This window comes from Chlorocebus sabaeus, chromosome 14 (assembly GCF_047675955.1).
Source record: "Chlorocebus sabaeus isolate Y175 chromosome 14, mChlSab1.0.hap1, whole genome shotgun sequence".
Classification (NCBI taxonomy): domain Eukaryota; kingdom Metazoa; phylum Chordata; class Mammalia; order Primates; family Cercopithecidae; genus Chlorocebus; species Chlorocebus sabaeus.
In genome coordinates this window covers 94,639,660-94,661,712 of record NC_132917.1, presented here as the reverse complement: position 1 = coordinate 94,661,712, position 22,053 = coordinate 94,639,660, and the positions used below count along the sequence as shown (strand labels likewise).

Below are 22,053 nucleotides of genomic sequence, written 5' to 3'. Positions count from 1 at the left end.
CCTCACTCCACTTAAAGAAAGTGAAGTTCTAAAAAGTATCCAAGTCCACATAGCTGCTCAATGGTGCAGCAACAATATGAAGGCAGTTTAGGATTCCACAGTTGGCCTATTTGAGGCCACTACAGCACATGCTTGCTTTGAGCTTAGCTTGTCCAGACAGGTCCAGAGTTTTATTTATCCTACAGATGCTTCAATTCAGCATTAAGTCTTAGATACCCAAATGAAAAGTACAAAAAATGACCAAATATGAGATATGAGCTATAGCTCATGATTTTTTTTTAAAATCAAATGCTTTACCAAACAATAACCTACAAAAGTCATCTTTTCATGCCGTTAGAGTCTTTTTTTTGTTGTTTGTTTGTTTGTTTGTTTTTTTGCTTATAGATGTGAGTGAAATGAAATAAGCATGAAAAAGGGAATAACAATGTTGATCCAAGATGGCCAATCAGAAGCAGCTGGGGCCTGTGGCACTCACTGAGAGGAATGAAGAGAGGCAAGTGAATTCAGCACCTTCAACTGAAATATCCAGGTTCACACATTGGGACTAACAGGGCAAACAACTTGACCCATGAGAATGCAGAAAAGCCAGGGAAGAAGGGGAACAACAGCCAACCAAGGGAAGCAGTGAGTGACTGTGCAACCCTGCCCAGAAAACCATGCTTCTCCCACAGATCTCTGCAACCCACAGATCAGGAGATCTCCCAAGTTCATGCCACCAGGGCCTTGGGTCCCATACACAGAACTGTGTGGTATCTTGGCAGAGCCGCTGCTCAGGCACACACAGTGAGCCAGGAATTTTACACATTCTGGCCCCAGGATCCCCAGCAAGGGGGGATATCCATCTGTATATATCCCTAGAAATGGAGCTGAATCTAGGAAGCCAAGCAGCATTGTTCCATGGGCCCCACTTCCACGGCCCCCACTTCCATGGCAACTCACAAATTAAGACCCACTGGCTTGGAATTCCAGCCAGCCAACCAAAGCAGTCTGGAATCTGTCTGAGGCAGTTCCGAGTTACCGGGGGCAGGGGTGGCTGCCATCTCTGTGGTTCAGTAGACTTAGCCATTCTAGCCTGCTGGCTTTGGAGAATACAAATGGTCTGGACAAGAAAGAGTCCCCCCTAATGCATCACATGTGCTCTACCAAAAAGCAGCCAGACTGCTTCTTTAAGTGGGTCTGTAATCCCATTCCACCTGACTGGGTGAGACCTCTCAAAAGGGGATTGCAGCCACCTCCTACAAAGTGCGTTTGGGCTGGCAACAAGTCAGTACTCTCCTGGGACAGAGCTTCCAGAGGAAGGAGCTGGCTGCCAGATTTGCTGTTTTGCAGCCTTCACTGGTGATACCTCCAGGTATGGGAAAAACTGAGGCAATTAGGGTCTGGATTACAGCAAACCACAGCAGCACTACAGCAGAGTGTCCTAACTGTTAAAGGAAAAACAAACAAACAGAAAACAACAACAACATCAACAATAAAAACCGAACAAAAATCCTATTTAAAGGTCAGCAACCTCAAAGATCAAAGGCAAATAAGCCCATAAAGATGAGAAAGAATCAACACAAAATGCTGAAAACTCAAAAAGCCAGAGTGCCTCTTCTGCTCCAAATGACCACAACCCCACTCCAGCAAGGGCACAGAAGTGGGTTGATGCTGAGATGGCTGAACTTACAGAAGGAGGCTTCAGAAAGTGGGTAATAAAAAACTCAATTGAGCTAAAGGAGCATGTTGAAACCCACTGCAAAGAAGCTAAGAATCATGATAAAACAATACAGGAACTGATAGCCAGAACAGTCAATTAAGAGAGGAACATAACTGACCTGATGGAGATGAAAAACACAAGAACTTTATAATGCAATCACAAGTATCAACAGCCGAATAGACAAGGCAGTGGAAAGAATCTCAGAGCTTGAAGATTATCTTTCTGAATTAAGACAGGCAGACAAGAATAGGGAAAAAAGAATGAATGGGATTATGTATAGAGACCAAACCTAAGACTGATTGGGGTACCTAAAAATGACAGGAAGAATGGAACCAAGTTGAAAAACATAACTCTCCCAACCTAGCAAGACAAACCAACATTCAAATTCAGGAAATCCAGTGAACCCCAGTAAGGTACTCCATGAGAAGATCAACCCCAACACACATAATCATCAGATTCTCCAAGGTCAAAATGAAAACAAAAAAAAAAGTTAAAGGCAGTCAGAGAGAAAGGCCAGGTCACCTACAAAGGGAAGCTCATCAGACTAACAGCACACCTCTTAGCGGAAACCCAAACCCTACAAGCCAGCAGAGATCAGGGACCAATATTCATCATTCTTAAAGAAAAGAAATTCCAACCTAGAATTTCATATCCGGCCAAACTAAGCTTCATACACAAAGGAGAAATAAGATCCTTTTCAGACCAAGCAAATGCGTAGGGAATTTGTCACCACCAGGCCTGCCTTGCAAGAGCTCCTGAAGGAAGGACTAAATATGGAAAGGAGAAATTGATACCACCCACTATAAAAACACACTGAAGTACACAAACCAGTGATACTATGAAGCAACCACATAAACAAATCTGCAAAATAACCAGCTAGCATAATGATGATAGGATCAAATTCACACAAAACAATACTAACCTTAAATGTAAGTGGGTTAAATTCCCCAATTAAAAAGACACAGAATGGCAAGCTGGATAAAGAGCCAAGATCCACTGGTATGCTGTCTTCAAGAGACCCATTTCATGTGCAAAGACACACATAGGTTCAAAATAAAGGGATGGAGGAAAATTTACCAAGCAAATGGAAAACACAAAAAAGCAGGAGCTGCAATTCTAGCTTCTGACAAAACAGACTTTAAACCAACAAAGATAAAAAAAAGACAAAGAAGGGTATTACACAATGGTAAAGTGTTCAATTCAACAAGAAGAGCTAACTATCCTAAATATATATGCACCCAATAAGAGATCACCCATGTTGGGAACAGACCCCCAAATCTGGCCATAAACTGACCCCAAAACTGGCCATAAACAGAATCTCTGCAGCACTGCGACATGTTCGTGATGGCCATGACACCCACAGTGAAGGCTGTGGGTTTACTGGAATGAGGGCAAGGAACACCTGGCCCACCCAGGGCAGAAAACTGCTTAAAGGCGTTCCTGAACCACAAACAATAGCATGAGCGATCTGCGCCTTACAGATATGTTCCTGCTGCAGATAACTAGCCAGACCCACCCCTTTATTTCGGCCCATCCCTTTATTTCCTATAAGGAATACTTTTAGTAAACCTATAACCTACAGAAACAATGCTTATCACTGGCTTGCTGTCAATAAATATGTGGGTAAATCTCTGTTCAAGGCTCTCAGCTCTGAAGGCTGTGAGACCCCTGATTTCCCACTCCACACTCTCTATTTCTGTGTGTGTGTCTTTAATTCCTCTAGTGCTGCTGGGTTAGGGTCTCCATGATCGAGCTGGTCTCGGCAACCCAGATTCATACATCAAGTTCTTAAGATTTTCAAAGTGACTTGGACTCCCATACAAAAGTAGTGGGAGACTTTAACACCCCACTGACAACATTAGGCAGGTCATCAACACAGAAAATTGACAAAGATATTCAGGACCTGAACTCAGCTCTGGATCAAGTGGACCTGATAGATATCTACAGAACTCTCCACCCAAAAACAACAAAATATGCATTCTACTCATCACCACATGGCACCTACTCTAAAATTGACCACATAATCGGAAATAAAATATTCCTCAGCAAATGAAAAAGAACTGAAATTATAACAAACAGACCAAAATGCAATCAAATTATAACTCAAGATTAAGAAATTCACAAATGACACTAGTTGCAAACCTGACTGGTAGTTCCTTCCCCAGAAGGAGAGATTCCTCTGCCGTGGAGTCCAAAGATGTGATCACCAACCAGCCTGTCATAATCCACAATGGATCTGGTGTGATTAAAGCTGGTTTTGCTGGTAATCAGATCCCCAAATACTGCTTTCCAAACTATGTGGGCCGACCCATGCACATTTGTGCCATGGCAGGAGCCCTTGAAGGCGACATCTTCATTGGCTCCAAAGCCAAGGAGCACCAAGGGCTGCTCTCGATCTGCCATCTCATGGAGCATGGCATTGTTGAGGACTGGAACGACATGGAACACATCTGGCAATATGTCTATTCTAAGGACCAGCTGCAGACTTTCTCAGAGGAGCATCCTGTGCTCCTCACTGAGGCCCCTTTAAACTCACAAAGAAACCGGGAATGAGCTGCCAACGTTTTCTTCAGAGCTTCAATGTGCCTGCTATTTTCATCTCCATGTAAGCTCATTTGAAACTAATGAGAACAAAGAGACAATGTACCAGAATCTCTGAAATGTAGCTAAAGCAGTGTTAAGAGGAAAATTTATATCACTAAATGCCCACATGAAAAAGCTAGAAAGATCGCAACGAAAAGAACTAACATCTCAACTAAAAGAACTAGAGAATCAAGAGCAAACAAACCCTAAAGCTAGCAGAAGACAGGAAATAACCAAGATCAGAGCTGAACTGAAGGAGACAGAGACATGAAAAACCCTAAAAAGAACAAATTCAGGAGGTAGTTTTTTGAAAAAAATTAATAAAATGGATACACCACTAGCTAGACTAATAAAGAAAAGAGAGAATAAACACAATCAGAAATTATAAAGGGTATATCACCACTGACACCAGAGAAATACAAACAATCAGCAGAGAATACTATAAACACCTCTATGCACATGAACTAGAAAATCTAGAAGAAATGGATGAGTTATTGGACACATACACCCTCCCAAGACTGAACCGGGAAGAAATTGAATCCCTGAACAGACCAATAATGAGTTCTGAAATTGAGGCAGTAATAAATAGCTTACCAACCAAAAAACTCCCAGGACCAGATGAATTCACAGCTGAATTCTACCAGAGGTATAAAGAAGAGTGGGAACCATTTCAACTGAAATTATTCCAAACAATTGAATAGTAGAGACTCCTCCCTAACTAAATGTATGAGACCAGTATCCTCCCAATACCAAAACCTGGCAGAGATACAGCAAAAACAGAAAACTTCAGGCCAATATCCTTCATGAACATCAATATAAAAATCCACAACAAAATACTGGCAAACTGAATCCAGCAGCACATCAAAAAGCTTATCTATCATGATCAAGTTGGCTTCATCCCCAGAATGAAAGTTTGGTTAAACATATGCAAATCAATAAATGTGATTCATCACATAAACAGAACTTAAGACAAAAAAAAATGACTATCTCAATAAATGCAGAAAAGGCTTTCAATAAAATTCAACATCTTTTCACATTAAAAACTTTCAATAAACTAGATATTGAAGGAACATACCTCAAAATAATCAGAGCCATATATGATAAACCAACAGTCAAGATCATACTGAAGGCCGGGCGCGGTGGCTCAAGCCTGTAATCCCAGCACTTTGGGAGGCCGAGACGGGCGGATCACGAGGTCAGGAGATCGAGACCATCCTGGCTAACACGGTGAAACCCCATCTCTACTAAAAAATACAAAAAACTAGCCGGGCGAGGTGGCGGGCGCCTGTAGTCCCAACTACTCGGGAGGCTGAGGCAGGAGAATGGCGTAAACCCAGGAGGCGGAGCTTGCAGTGAGCTGAGATCCGGCCACTGCACTCCAGCCTGGGCGACAGAGCAAGACTCCGTCTCAAAAAAAAAAAAAAGATCATACTGAATGGGCAAAAGCTTGAAGCATTCCCTTTGAAAACAGGCACAAGACAAGGATCCCTCCCTCATCACTCCTATTCAATGCAGTGTTGGAAGTTCTGGCCTGGGAAGTCAGGCAAGAGAAAGAAATAAAGAGTATTCAAATAGGAAGAGAGGAACTCAAATTATCCCTGTTTGCAGATGACATGATCCTATATCTAGAACACCCCATTGTCTTTGTCCAAAAACTTCTTAAGCTGATAAGCAACCTCAGCGAAGTCTCAGGATACAAAATCAATGTGCAAAATTTGCTAGCATTCCTATATACCAACAACAGGCAAGCAGAGAGCTAAATCCTGAACTCACATTCACAACTGCTACAAAAAGAATAAAATACCTAGGAGTACAGCTAACAAAGAGAGTGAGAGGGACCTTCTCAAGGATAACTACAAACCACTGCTCCAGAAATCAGAGATGACACAAAAAAATGGAGAAACACTCCATGCTTGTGGATAGGAAGAAACATATCATGAAAATAGACATACTGCCCCAAATAAAGTATAGATTCAATGATATTCCCATTAAACTTCCATTGACATTCTTCACAGAATTAGAAAAACTATTTTAAAATTTATATGGAACAAAAGAAGAGCCCAAATAGCCAATACAATCCTAAGCAAAAAGAACAAAGCTGGAGGCATCACGCTACCTGACTTCAAACTATATTACAAGGCTACAGTAACTAAAACAGCATGGTACTGGTACAAGAACAGACACACAGGCCAATAGAACAGAACAGAGAACTCAGAAATAAGACTTGCACACCTACAATCATCTGACCTTTGACAAACCGACAAAAAGAAGCAATGAGGAAAGGGCTCCCTATTTAATAAATGATGCTGGAAGAGCTGGCTAGCTATATGCAGAAAATTGAAACTAGACCCCCTTCCATATACCATACATAAAAATTAATTCAAGATGGATTAAAGACTTAAATGTAAAACCCAAAACTATAAAAACTCTACAAGAAAATCCAAGCAATAGCATTCAGGACATAGGCACAGGCAAATATTTCATGACAACAAAAAGCCTAAAGCCATTGCAACAAAATTAAAAATTGACAAATAGGATCTCATCAAACTAAAGAACTTTTGCACAGCAAAAGAAACTATCATCAGAGTGAACAGACAGCCTACAGAATGGGAGAAAAGGTTTGCAATCTATCCATCTGATGAAGGTCTAATATCCAGAGTCTACGAATAAGCAAATTTATAAGAAAAAAAAAAACCCCATTAAAAAGTGAGCAAAGGACATGAACTAACACTTCTCAAAAGACACACATTCAGCCAAGAAACATGAAAAACCGCAACATCACTAATTAGAGAAATGCAAATCAAAATCACAATGAAGTACCATCTCACACCAGTCAGAATGGTGATTATTAAAAAGTCAAAAAACAGAGGTTGGCAAGCTTGCAGAGAAAAAGGAAAACTTATACACTGTTGTTGGGAGTGTAAATTACTCCAATCATTGTGGAAGACAGTGTGGTGATTCCTCAAAGACCTAGAGGCAGAAATACTATTTGACCCAACAATTCCATTACTGAGTGTATATCCAAAGGAATAGAAATTGTTCTATCAAAAAGACACATGCACACGTATGTTCACTGTAGCATACTCACAATAGCAAATACATGGAATCAACCTAAATTCCCATCAGTGATACACTGGATAAAGAAAATGTGGTACATATACACCATGGAATACTATGCAGCCATAAAAAGGAACCAGATCATGTCCTTTGGAGGGCCACGGGTAGAGTTGGAAGCCATTATCCTCAGCAAACTAATGCAGGAACAGAAAACCAAACTCTGCATGTTCTCACTTATAAGTGGGAGCTGAATGATGAGAACACATGGACACATGGAGGGTAACAACATACACTGGGGCCTGTAGGAAGGAGGAAATGGAGGAGAAAGAGCATCAGGAAGAATAGTTAATGGATGCTGGGCTTAATACCTAGGTGATGGGATGATCTGTCCAGCAAACCAGCATGGCACATGTTTACCTATGTAACAAATCTGCACAATGCTATACATGTATTCCTGAACTTAAAAGTTAAAGAAAAAAAAATTAAAAACCATAATAAATAAAATTTTTTTAAAGCAAACAAAAGTCCTTTGTCAAAAGGGTAGAAAAAGAGAAGGGGAAACATCAAACTGGGGCTGACCCCACTAGCAACCTCCCCAAAAGTCCCTCTCCCACCCTTCCTCTTTGCTGGCAGTCAGCTTCCCACTGGCACCTATGTTCTCAGCCTCCACTGCAGGCAGGGTGGGCAGGGGGCCCAGGGCTCCCAGTGTAACAGAAAACACGTATATTGGGATTGCCTCCCATTTTATCCTCCCTTACCAGGCATGAAAAGAATCCCTCCTACATCTGCTCTTAGATACTGAGGGTATGGACTTTGTAACCATGAGGAGAGACATCACCAACAAGCAAAAGATGGCAGAGTGGACTGACAGCAAAGGCTGGTCTTTGAGGATATCACAAGCCATGAATCCACCCTGAGAGAAGCTAGCTGTAGGTTTTTGTCAAATGAGACTAACAGTAAAGCTGCTTATCTTGGCAGGTGTCATGTTACTTGACCAAAAAAATCTTTACTGAAACTTAGACTCAGAAATTTCACTAAAAGGCCAGAGTGGAAAACTATTTTAATATAATGTACCAAGAAAATAAATTATTTATTACAATTACCTCCTTTATAACTATGTAATTATTAAAATCCTCAAACAGTTGATATTTTAAGACTCCTGGTTCAGGATAAAAACTAAGTACATATTCATCTTCACTGCCTCCTGAAACCCCACAAAAAATGATTAAAACATTTGAAAAGGTAGCAAACCCTAAACACTGCAAAGAAGGAAAGAGGGACAAGTAGCCAGCAAGAGATTTCAACAAATTTCTGCTCCACGGAAAAAGCCTGGAAGTATGTTCTCCTATAAAGGGTGGAAGATGCGACACAAGCATAAGAGGGAGATAATCTGCCAGGCCGAAAACTCCCGGACTTGAGTCAGCAGACATAAAGGACCAAAGGTTAAGTAAACTAAATTATAGAGGAACACATTATGAAACCCTGCAGATGAAAAGACATGCACAGTGACTGGTGTTTACTTTATACATTATCCAACATTATTGTATTATATTGTGTAAATTAAATCATATGCATACATCTATGCTTTGAAGAGGGAAATCAATGTTAAAGCAATCTAAGGTCTTTATATTATTCAAGGGAAGAGAAATGATACTGATTAAGTTTAGATTTAGTTGGAGCTCTTTTGTAATAAGTCTTGTGACTTTTAAAAATCTATTTACAGAAAACCTGAGCCAGTTAGCTCCCTTTTCCTCTCTCTGCTTTCCCTCCTTACCAGGGGATTCTTCCCTAAAAAACAAAAAAACAAACAAAAACAATTAACAAATGACCTGAAGAGAATCATGACTGCTAAAGAAGTTTCCACACACCAGGGTTACAGCCTGCCCTATTCTGGCACCGGGAGCTTCTCAGACTAAAAGCTACTTCCCAGCCTCTGATAAGCCCTATCAACATACAGAATTTCATTCTTATTCAGGGGATGGTACTAGCAGGAAAGACCCCTCTCTATCTAACAGTAGAAAAGCCCATGAGAGCTCTCTGGGCTAGTCCCTCATTCTTCAGTAAAAATAGATAAGCCAGACCTAATAAAGAAAACCGGCAACATGAAAGATAAAATTTAAGAATAACCAAATATAAATTAATTCATTAACTAATTAAAAAGAATCTGAGCCCAGAGAAAGCAAAGACAATTCAGAGAACAGAAGAGAACTTAAGGAAAAAAAAAAAGCTTCCTAGTCATGGAAGTAGTAACAAGGCAATCAATATGAAAACAGGAACATGATGCTATGAAAAAAGAACAATTCAAGAACAAGAGAAAACACTTGTAAATTAACAACATGACTGATGGCCAGGCATGGTGGCTCATGCCTGTAATCCCAGCACTTTGGGAGGCCATCGGGGCAGATCACCTGAAATCAGGAGTTTGAGACCAGCCTGGCCAACGTGGTGAAATTCTGTCTCTACTAAAAATGCAAAAAATTAGCCGAGTGTGATGGTGTTAGCCTGTAATCCCAGCTACTTGGGAGGCTGAGGCAGGAGAATCGCTTGAACCCAGGAGGCAGAGGTTGCAGTGAGCCAAGATTGTGAGACACAGTGAGACTCTGTCTTAAAAAAACAAAAACCCAATATAACTGCTGAAATAAAACAATACGGCTGTTGAAATAGATAATAAAGAAAAGTGTTAAAGTCAAGAGAATTGCCAGCATGGCAGTTCACGGTGGGGGCGGGGGGCATCCCTTGAGCCTGGGAGGCAGAAGTTGCAGTGAGCTGTGATTGTGCCACTGCATTACAGCCTGGACGACAGAGTGAGATCCCCCTACTCCCCTCAAAAAAACAGAAACTATTAACAGGACAAAGAAACAGAAACTATTAACAGGAAGTTATGGGATCTAGAGAATCAGTCCAGGATATTCAATACCTGACTCAAAGGTATTTCAGGAAGAAACAGACAAATGGAATTAACGAAATAATCTTTTTGTAAAATAAAATCTCCCAGAGCTCATGAGACATGAGTTTTCAAACTGAGACTCAGAGCACTGAGCAGATAAAAATGACACCTAAATGACATTTTCAGACATGCAAATGTCAAAGTGAGTTTTTAAATGACAGTAACGATCTTCTTTTCATGCACAGAGAAGACTATGGTTACTTGGGCTTAAAAATAATTATTAGGGGCCAGGAGCAGTGGCTCATGCCTGTAATCCCAGCACTTTGGGAGGCTGAGGCGGGCAGATCATGAGGTCAGGAGATCGAGACCATCCTGGCTAGCACAGCGAAACCCCGTCTCTACTAAAAATACAAAAAATTAGCCAGATGTGGTGGCACGCAACCTGTAATCCCAGCTACTTGGGAGGCTGAGGCAGGAGAATCACTTGAACCTGGGAGACGAAGGTTGCAGTGAGCCGAGATCACGCCACTGCACTCCAGCCTGGGCGAGAGTCTCAAAAAAAATAAAACATAACAATTATTAGGCTGGGCGTGGTGACTCACACCTGCAATCCCAGCACTTTGGGAGGCCAAGGCCAGGGGATCCCTTGAGGTCAGGAGTTCGAAACCAGCCTGACTAACATGGATGAAACCCGTCTCTACTCAAAATACAAAATTTAGCCAGGTGTGGTGGGGCACCACTGTAATCCCAGCTACTCAAGAGCCTGAGGCAGAAGAATCACTTGAACCTGGGAGGTGGAGGTTGCAGTGAGCCAAGATTGTGCCACTGCACTCCAGCCTGGGCGACACAGCGAGATTCAGTCTCAAAAAAGACAATAATAATTAGTATTATTTTTAGTTTACTAACATAAAATTTAAAAACCTAGTTTTCCCTGGGACTTCAAATTCCGTCTATAAATCTTATTCTATTTTTAAATCTAGTAAAGCAAGAACAATAACCTTTGCTTTTCCTTCATTACTGTTAATTAAACTTGAACTAAATCCCTTAAACAATCAATCCTACTATTATAAATTAAATTCACTTGACATTGCAAAATTCATTTGTTTTTCCTTTAAGCACTCTGAATGCCTGACTTAAGTAAAACTTTTCCAAACAATTATAATTCACTTAAATTAACAGAATGAATCTCATGTTCTTTGGAATGTAACAAAATCTTTAAATATCTCAAAAACAAAGATTATCTTAGTGATGCCCTAAACTTAATACAAATGTTATGAATTAATAGTCTAAATTTCATTGAGTTCATTACATCTATTTAACTTTAAACTCTTCCAAGGATTTTTTTTTTTAAGTAAAAACAAATACAAAACAAAAAACACCCACCTAGAAAACAGTGTTGTCTTCTCATGGGAGTTAAAGTTAATATCCCAGTGAAGGACTAACTGCTTATAGACAGAGGTTTCTGACCAGGTCACAGGATCTGGGCTACATAGGCCAAGGATTTAGGGTAATCCTGCCCAAGTCACCTGTGTTTACATTAAGCAGTTTTTATAGTGGCTGTCATAACAGCAAGTCCACAACCATCAGGTTTAGGTTGGTTTCTTCTACATTCAACTTACAACACTATGTGATTCTTCCATTTGATTCCAAAGGACCAATCTCTATGCCTTAAATACTATGCATTGAAAAGTAAGTGCAGTTCGTGGAAAGCTTATGTAATTTAGCATACTTTACCTTTGATAAATATCTTGTCTTTTACTGGGTTCTAGGGCTTCTTCTTTCAGTTGGCTCTCAGAAAGCAAACTATCAACCTACGGAGACCATTTAAAATATCACATTGTTAAATACCATATCACCTTAGGAAAGAAAACTTCTCTTTTTATCCAGTATTTTATAATGAACACTTTTAAACATACAACCAAGTTTTAAAAATTTTACAGTGAAAACCCATATACCCACTACCTAGAAAAAACATTAACATTTTACTATACGTATTTGATCTATCCATCAATCCACCTTAGGCCTTTCAAAGTAAGTTACAGTTATCAATACATTTCTCCCTAAATAATGGACTATGGATGTCACTAACTAAAGTTCAATAGTTGATGCAATATACGTATACAGTGAAATGCACAAATATGAGCCATACATTTGCTGAGTTTCGACAAATGCATCCATCTGTGTAACCAAAATTCTTATCAAGATGTAGAAAACTACCATCACCCTAGTAAGTTCCTTCATGCCCTTGCCAGTAAATCCTCTCCTTAATCCTCCATAGATAAACCTGTTTTGATATTTTTCCAACATAAATTAGTTTTGCCTGCTCTTGAAATTTTATATAAATAGACTTATACAGTAAGCACCCTTGTGTAACCTTTCCATGAAGCATGTTTTTGAGATACTTCCATATTGTTGTGTGTACCATTAGTTCATTCCTTCTTATTACTGAGTGGTATCCACTGTATTGAATGTATCATGACTTTATCTTGACTTAGTAGTTTAAGTTTACTAACACTATATGTAACTTTGTCAATATACTCTCCAAAAAGGCACATACTTCTTTGGTCTGTTTTCTATAGATTATGTAGAGAAGATAAAGTAGATGAAAAAAAGAGAAAATTCCACTAGTTTCTTCTCTACTCTTGCAATTTGGCATTCATCTGAGTGTTATTTACAAAATTCACACACCTAGTGATAGAGCCAATCATCGCAGGCCAGACCCAGAGGGGCTGTTGATTACTTCTCCTATGGACACCAAATAGAAAATCTGTCCCATTTTCGGCTTCAAGTGTCCTCTGTGAAGACAGGGAGGAATTAGCTAATACTATCAAAATACACTTTCCAGATAGTCAAGGTATCAAAAGGCTCCAGAGCCAATATTTCTCCCAGGAGAATAATCTTTGTAACAGTTTGTTTTAATAATCATTTTTATAGTTTCCTTCTAAAACTTTTCCTGGTTCTGCTAATGTCCCACTAAATTTAAAATTAGTTCATCATGACTAATCCTCAGAGAAATGCAAATTAAAACTACAATGAGGTACCATCTCACACTGATCAAAATGACTATTATTAAAAAATCAAGAAATGACAGATTCTGGTGAGGCTGACAAGAAAAGAGGACACGTGTACACTGTTGGTGGGAATGACAATTAGTTCAGCCACTGTGGAAAGCAGTTTGGAGATTTCCCAAACAACTTAGAACTACTATTTGACCCAGCAATCCCATTTCTGTGTATATACCGCCCTCAAAAAAATAAATGATTCTACCAAAATGTCACATGAATGTGTATGTTCCCTTCAGCACTATTCACAATAACAAAGACATGGAATCAACCTAGATGTCCACCAATGGTGGACTGGATAAAGAAAATGTGGTACTCATACACCATGAAATAATATGCAGCCATAAAAAAGAATGAAATCATGTCCTTTGCAGCAACATGGATGGAGCTGGAGGCCATTGTCCTAAGTGAATTAACATAGGAGCAGAAAACCAAATACCACATGTTCTCACTTGTTGAGTAAACATGGACATAATGATGGGAGCAATGGACACTGGGGACTGCTGGAGTGCAGAGGAAGGAAGAGGAATGAAGGCTGAAATACTGCCTATTGGGTACTATGCTCACTGCTTGAGTGATAGGATCATCTGTACCCCAAACCTCAGCATAACACAGTGTTCCCATGTGACAGACCTGCACATGTATCCCCTGAATCTAAAATAAAAGTTGAAATTTAAAAATAAGACACAGAACCATATTAAGAGTCCAGCAAAGTTCAGCATAAGTCAATGCCCCATCAAGTTCATTTTTTATTTCTACCAGAAGAGTATTTAGCTTTTGTTGCACCGTTCTGATTCCAATACACAGTCACCTAAATATTTACCTCCCAAATCCTTTTTACTTTAAACAAGAGAACAAAAATGGATAAAATAAGAGTATCAGTGAATCTCTTACTGGCCTAAGATTATAAAATAATTTTACTCAGTGGAAAAATACTTAGTAATACATCACATGAAAAAAAATTAAAATAAAGTAAAATAAAAATGTCAAAAAAATAAACCCATTGGTTGCTATTTACTTTTTTCTTGTTTTTAATAAGAACTTAGTGTATTTTTAAAAAGGTTTTTTTTGTTGTTGTTGTTGAGACCAAGTCTTGCTATGTTGCCCAGGTTAGTCTCGAATTCCTGGGCTCAGGTGATCCTCCTGTCTCAGCCTCCCAAGTAGCTGCTACTACTAGCATGAGCCACCACACCTGGCCTAAATATTTTTATAAAGATAAAAAAGAATAAAGAAAATCATAATAATCATCGGTATCCTGTCACACAGAAATACCACATTAGCATGTTCCCTTCTATGCCGTTCTGTGTATATCATATAAGTAACAATGTGATGAATACTTTTATACATCAATCTCAGTCCTACTTTCTAATTATTACATATAGCAGATCCCTGGAAATGTAATTTTTGAGCCTAGGTGCATACACACATGCTACACCTTGTCAAGCTGCTTTCCTGAAATGCTGTACAAGCACCTTATACATGGGAGCAGTGAATGTGTCTGCTTCATCACACCTTCCTTAAGACTGAGCGTTGTGATTTTTAAAATGTTTGGGATACCTTATGTCCTTTGCAATTACTTGAATATCTTTGAAGTTAACATTCCTCTTATGTTTATGAGTTACTTGTTCACCTCCTCTGCTCATTTATCAGATCTTAATGTTCTTGCATATTAAGACTATTCCTTGACACCTATTTCGCTTTAGTTCATGGAGGCAATAATAATCTCCATTAGAGGAAGGCTCAAAGGAAACGGGCTTGGAAAGTGGAGAGAGGAGCTAGGCTCAGAGTTGGGTTGGAAATAGTTACCACTAAATTTAGATTGGGAGATGAGGTGGGTTAGTGAGTTGTTAGGGTAGGAGGTTGAGATGTTAGCTGGGAGTGAGGGTCGGAGGAGGGGGCGCTTAGTTGATGGTCACGAATTGTGGCAGGTTTCGCCTTTGCCTGAGGGTTGAGTTGGGATCAGGAGGCGTTTGAATCGGGGTTGGGTGCTCGAATGTTATGGGGTAAGGGAGCGTTACAACCTGGGAAGGTAAATAGGCTGGGGACAAGCTCCCAGGATTAGGTGGGGTCACGGTGGGAAGGTGCAGTCCGCGCAGCTGCGTCCGCCTGTCGCCCGCCCCAGGGCCCTCTGCACAGCCTGACCATACCTGTTGCTTCAGCTCCTGATTGCGGCGCCGCAGGGCCTGGAGAGGATCGCGCTGCCGCCTCGCCAGCATCTCCCTCGCTGCAGCGCCACGATTGCTCCAGTTGCCAGGGAAACCAAGCGGCGGCGCCGGAAGGTGACGCCATCGACGTGCGCCCGCCTTCCAGGCCCGTCCCGCCCCGCCCGGGCCGGTCCCGGGAAGGGTCAAAATGATTTCTTGCGGTGGTGATCCCACGCCACCAGGTAGGTCGCGGCCCGGGGAGTCACTTTTCCTCGCCAATTCCTAAGGATAGGGGAATGTCCCCCGGCGTCTGAAACTACATTCCCCACAATATATCAGTAATAACATCAGTAATAACACTACCTTCTTGCTGGGATACCTGTTTTATGGCATTTGCTTTTTGATACCAATTTTGTAAGCTAATCTTAAGATACAATTTTAGCATCTTAAACTCTTTCATTAACTGCAAGAATAGCTTTCCTGTGGGATATATGGTTCTGTTCCATATCTCACTTCAAAAGGCGGTTTTTAATTCTTTGCCATTTAGGCTACTGAAGTTTCATTTCATCCTAATATTGCACGTTGTCCATTCCGAATTCTGCAAGGATGGCAATTATTCTACAGCAAATCTATGAGCAAATTATTAGTTCTCATTATGATTCCCAGTTTACATCAACTCTCAGGAAGATTGTCATGTTTCCCCCATATGGGACTGCATCCCATGGATCCAATTCCAAAACTCCACTACACCAAAATTGGACTTGAATAAGAATGATGATGATTGGAGCTCACCTTCCAAATGATGGACCCCATTGATATAAATCAATGTTCTTCAGTACAGCCACAGGCCAGGCTGAACCATTATTTATGTACATTTTTCTTCCAGTATAATACATAGAGAAAAGTGTACAGAGAGAAGTGTACAGAGAAAAGTGTGCAGCTCTGAAAACCCTCCACCCCATAACAGCACCCAGATTATGAAACAGAACATTATCTGCCCATTAACAGTCTTCCTGTCTTTCTAGTCCCTGCCTACCCCCAACCCCCAACCTCCCATCCCTCTCACTTCTCCACCACACCCCAAAGGTAAACAATATCCTAATTTCTAAGAGTGCAAACTTGTGTAGCCTGTTTTTGTACTATACAATGAAATTATGCACTGTGTGGTGGCTTCTCCTGTCCTTTATATATCACATTTGTGAGATGCATCTATACTGTGTGTGACTGTAGTCTGTTCATTCTTATTGCTGATATTTCGCATATGATATACCCTAATATACTCATTGATTCCACTGTTGTTGCGTAAGTGGGCAGTTTCCAACTTATGGCTAGTATAAATAGTGCTGCTAAGAACATCCTGGTGCAAGTCTTCTGGCAAACACATGTATACCACTGCTGAGTCACAGGGCATGTTATATGTTAGCTTTAGTAGATACTACTACCTGGTTTCCCAAAATGGTTGTACTAATTTATACCCTATCAGCAGCATATTGAGTTTTTGTTCTTTATGTCCTTGGCAAGATTTGGTATCACCTTTTGTTGTAATTCATGTCATATTTTGAATTAATTTCTCTACGGTGGCTCATAATTAATGTTCACTTAAATAGCCAAACATAGGATTTCCATTAAAAATGTTTATAACAAATGAGAAAATGCTATGAAATATTTCTAAGTGGATTATTAAATACTTACAGGTGATGAAATGAGCAAAACAAAAAAATGCTCCAAAAAAAGCTATTACTTATTAAATTCTCATTCACTTAGTCTATAATTAGAAAAATTATCTATACTTATAGGGATTTCCATATTTTAAATAGAAAAGTTATAGCATCATGGATACAGTTTGATTCTGTTGGTAAAAATAAACTAATAAACCCCCCTAAATATGTGTGAATATATGAACAACAATGAGGAAAGGTACAAAAAAAGTATATTACTCTATTCATGTCAGGTGTAAAGATGTTTGATTGTATACATTTTTGCACCATATTGTTTCAGTTACAGGTATTCATTATTAGCGATTCCTGGATCAGCATCAACATCACCTGGGAGCTTGTTAGAAATGCACATTTTCAGGCCCTACCACAGCCCTAGGAGAATCAGAATCTGTATTTTAACAGTACCCCAGTGTTTCATGTGCACATTCAAGTTTGAGAAGTACCACTGAGGTATTCAGTGTGCTATAAAGGATGTGATTACTCAAGCTGATGATTTTTCACTAATGACTGTAATATTCAGGATGGTCACATTAATAGTAATCATTGCTCCTCTGTAGTTATACCTTGATGCCATTATAAGAAACAATATAATCTAAAACAAGAGAGATCTGTAGTGAGGTAGCCAAAAGAAACTAAAGCAAACCACGGCCAATGTTTCTCCTGAAAGCAAGCTACTTCATAAAACTCATCATGATTTCTTTCTATCAGTGTGTTAAAATGAGTAACAATTTTGGATTGCTTCCTCACAGGCGATACTGAAAAAGAATTTAATAGTTTCCAAGAGACTCATAATGTAGACAGAACCAGTGGAACAAGACGACTTGGAATCAACAAAAAGATTATAACAAAGAGAATAGAGAAAGTGTGCAGTTTCAGGGTCTTAAAAGAAAATTCAGGGCAGGCACGGTGGCTCACGCCTGTAATCCCAATACTTTGGGGAGCCAAGGTGGGTGGACCTGAGGTCAGGAGTTCGAGACCAGCCTGGCCAACATGGCGAAACCCTGTCTGTACTGAAAATACAAAAATCAGCCAGGCGTGGGTGGCTCATGCCTGTAATTCCAACTACTCAGGAGGCTGAGGAAGGAGAATCGCTTGAACCTGGGAGGTGGAGATTACAGTGAGCTGAGATCATGCCAGTGCACTCCAACCTGGGCAACAGAGTGAGACTGTGTCAAAAAAAAAAAAAAAAAAGTAAAAGACAAGACAATCCACCTCAAATAAAAATGGCAAATATATATGAGCACCTTGGTGCAAGGCACTGTTTGGGCCTGTGGTACAAGATGTTTAACACTGTTCTCAAAGAGCTTCCAAGCTACAGTAATAGACTAGAAACACAAAAACCATACCAACTACTTACCACAGAAGTACTACCTGGTGTACAGAATTCCCTGCCAAATGAACAGCTTATGATTAAATACACTGAGTTCTACAGTAAGGTCTTGCATTGAATATGTCTACTAGACAGCTGAAAGAGTGAAGCTGGAATTAAAGAAAAGGCTCAGAGGGAGGGAGGTCTGCTCAGATGTGCTAGTTAAGCCAAGACAATGGCTAGGGTAATCACGGGAGAGGACAGAGCAGAGAACCAAGGGCAAAATTTTGAGGAACTTGAGAAAGGCAGCAATAGTAGCAGTTTGGAAACCTGATAAACTTTTGTATTAGAGAAGCAAGGGAAGGAGAATTTCAAGGGAGAAAGTGGCCTCATCAAATATCCTCAAGGTACAATGTGAGCATTCAGAAAGAGCCATAGATATTAATGTTTCTGGAAGGTGCAGAGGGCAGATCACAGCAGGTCAATGGGCAAAATATTTGGAAAGAGACAGTGAACCACATCTAATTGGCAAATGATAGCATCAATTAAAACAAATTTTAAGTCAAAATCCATGCATTTGTTAGCCGGGCGTGGTGGCAGGCACCTGTAATCCCAGCTACTCGGGGAGGCTGAGGCACAAGAATTGCTTAAGCCTGGGAGGCAGAGGTGGCAGTGAGCCAACATCACACCACTGCACTCCAGCCTGGGGGACAGACTCAAAAAAAAAAACCGAAAAGAAAATGTGCATTTGTAAATAGAAAGCAGGGAGAGACTGCAGATGCAAGAAAGAGGTGATGTCCTGGAGAAGAAGGAAGGTCCTGAGGGAGATGTAGAATTCTGCAGAGGCTGAAGAGGAGACAGCCTTGGAAAGGGCCTGTGTCTCTTCTCTCCTGGTAAAGGAAACCTAATGAGACAGAGTTTCAAAAACAGTAGTTTTCAATCTCAGCTGACCATCACAATCACCCGAAGAACTTCAAAAATCCTGATACCCAGGCCATATTCCAAATGACATGAATCAAAATGTCTGGACAGTGGCATGCAAGAATTAGTATTTTTAAAGCTCCCCAGATGATTATAATGTGTAGTCCTGTTGAAAACTGCTCTAGACAAAACTATGGAGAAAGACGAAGGAATTCCCAGCTAACAGCCTTTATCTTCTCATATGGTTGATCTACTAGGAATGGAAGGCATCAGGTAAACTGGGAGTTGAAGAAACTCAGGTGCTAAGAAACAAGACAGATGCAGTCACAATAGAACCCATTAGTCGTGAGCCAAGTGAGAAAGGTGAAGTCTTTCTTTAAAGTTCAGTGGCTCAAAAGAGCAAAAGCACTGGTGAAGGTAAATGTACAAGCAGATGGAGTCTAATCTGACCAGGGAGCCCAGGATGACTTATGAGGTTAACTGGGTGAGACAACTAATAGTCTCCAGAGTGGGCAGTGCTATAGGAGATGTAGAGGATGTTAAGCTGTCCTAATGAGGTGGGGTTACCTCGAGACTAAACAGACCAAGTACAATGTAACAAAGTCCAAGCCTGTTGATGACAAGGTCCAGAGTATGGCTGAAGCAATGTGGGATGGAGCAGGCGGTCTGGGAAGCCCATACTGGGGGAGAAAAGGAGGCTGGGTAGGGTAGTACAAGTGGGCCAAGACAGGTAAATGTCATCACTAAATGGCAGTGAAAAATGGAGGTGGGGGAAATACCGATTCAAGGAGTCAACAGTGTGTCATTTCCAAGTTATGACTGGCACTGACTCCCGGCTCCCAACTTTCCATTGCCAGTTTTGACTAACGTAGGAAAAGTACTATCTCCATAGTATTTTCGGGGTGACAAAACTACCACATTTAAGTAGGGCAAAGGTAGAAAAAGTGACAGAGGTAACATCAGAGAATTGTAATTGCCCACTACAGAAATGGGGAGTACACAGTGTAGAGGTAGTAAGCAGAAAACTAGAAAATCAGGAGTGACACCGAGTGGCTAAAGATCCCATAAGGATATGGACAAGACTTGGAAGTAGCACATGCCCAGAGGCAGGGATACCTAGAGGAGAGACAGAAGAAGGGCATGACTGTGTCAGGGTGCTGTACATAAGTAATGAGAGAGAAAGAATCAACACTGGAAGGACCAGGTCCACCAGGAACATGGCACAAGAATAGGTCCAAACAGGCAGAACTAGGCTAGTCACAATCCAGATGCTTAACCAGGTACATTCCAACAGGTTGGGGGTAGTATGTCCCTCAAGAAACCTACCTTGCCTCAGAGTCTCAACTCTTGGAGCCTCAATTAGGGGCAGACACTAGGAAGCTTCAGCAAACTGCAGCCCAGATGGGACTGAGCTCCAAGAACCGTTTCAGTCCTTGACTACTACATGCACAGAATGAAAACAAAGTTGGAAGTAATAGGCATAATATAGCCCCACTAAAACGGGGGAGGGTGGGGGGTGCTTCATGTGGAAACAACTTTCCTATATTAACATCGAGTTGAGACACGAAATTAATCTTTATAGGAATGAGCAAGGGTGGTATTCTAGAAACACTCCTTGCAAATCAAAGGAACCAGGCACTCACTCCTGATTTTTAGATACAGGCAGGATTTATCACTAAGCTCTGTTCAGGAGGGTTTCTCCTTTACGTATGTATTCCATAATGACACATAAAAGATATTTTTGACAATAAAAACTTATACACTGGTTGGGCACAGCGGCTCATGCCTGTACTCCCAGCACTTTCGGAGGCCGAGGCCAGTGGATCACCTGAGGTCAGGAGCTTGAGACCAGCCTGACCAACATGGTGAAATTCCGTCTCTACTAAAAATACAAAAATTAGCCAGGCATGGTGGCGCATGCCTGTAGTCCCAGCTACTTGGGAGACTGAGGCAGGAGAATTGCCTGAACCAAGGAGGTGGAGGTTGCAGTGAGCTGAGATTGTGCCATTACACTCCAGCCTGGGCAACAAGAGTGAAATTCGGTCTCAAAAAAAAAAAAAAGAAAAGAAAAGAAAAAACGTATACTCTGTACTTGGAACACACTGTTTTGTTTTGGGTTGAGACAGGGTCTCGCTCTGTCATCCAGGCTGGAGTGCAGTGGTGAGATCACGGCTCACTGCAATCTTAACCTCCTGGGCTCAGGTGATCCTCCTGCCTCAGCCTCTGGTTTACAAATTAGCTGGGCTCACAGGTATGTGCCACCACGGCCAACTACTTTATGAGTTATCTGTAAAGACTGGGTCTCCCTATGTTGCCCTGGCGGGTCTCCAACTCCTGGGCTCAAGTGGTCCTCCCACCTCAACCTCCTAAAGTGCTGGGATTATAGGCATGAGCAGGGCCAAGGAATACAATGTTACTCTTGGAAGTTCAAAGGTCTTACATACAGCACCCTTACCTCAGTTATGTTTACACAGCCCCTTGCTTTCCAACAAGTTCAGTAAAAGAACCCATAATGGTCCCACAGCCAAGTCTGCTTTGTGGTGTACCAAAGAAGGGGCACAAGTTACATAATACATCTTCTCAAAAACACTAGTAAGTCAGTTTTGAAAATGCAGATCTCTTGATGCAGTAAATTGCATAAAAAACATGATACTTCCCCTTATGAGAAAAATA

At 40.8% G+C, this 22,053-nt stretch overlaps 1 protein-coding gene across 2 annotated transcripts in view; it reads right to left on the bottom strand.

Moving 5' to 3' along the window:
• NPHP1 (nephrocystin 1) overlaps positions 1-15,571 on the bottom strand; it is a 68,633-nt gene extending 53,062 nt beyond the window's left edge. Inside the window, exons 1-2 of one of the 2 annotated variants that reach the window (XM_008008364.3) lie at positions 15,436-15,571; positions 11,961-12,037 (exon numbers count right to left, since the gene is read on the bottom strand). In XM_008008364.3, the coding sequence (XP_008006555.3) occupies positions 11,961-12,037; positions 15,436-15,504 (146 nt within the window). In that variant the 5' untranslated portion in view covers positions 15,505-15,571. The remainder of the gene's footprint in view (positions 1-11,960; positions 12,038-15,435) is intronic. The other variant, XM_008008365.3, reaches the window with a different exon arrangement.
• Positions 15,572-22,053: the final 6,482 nt, after the last annotated feature.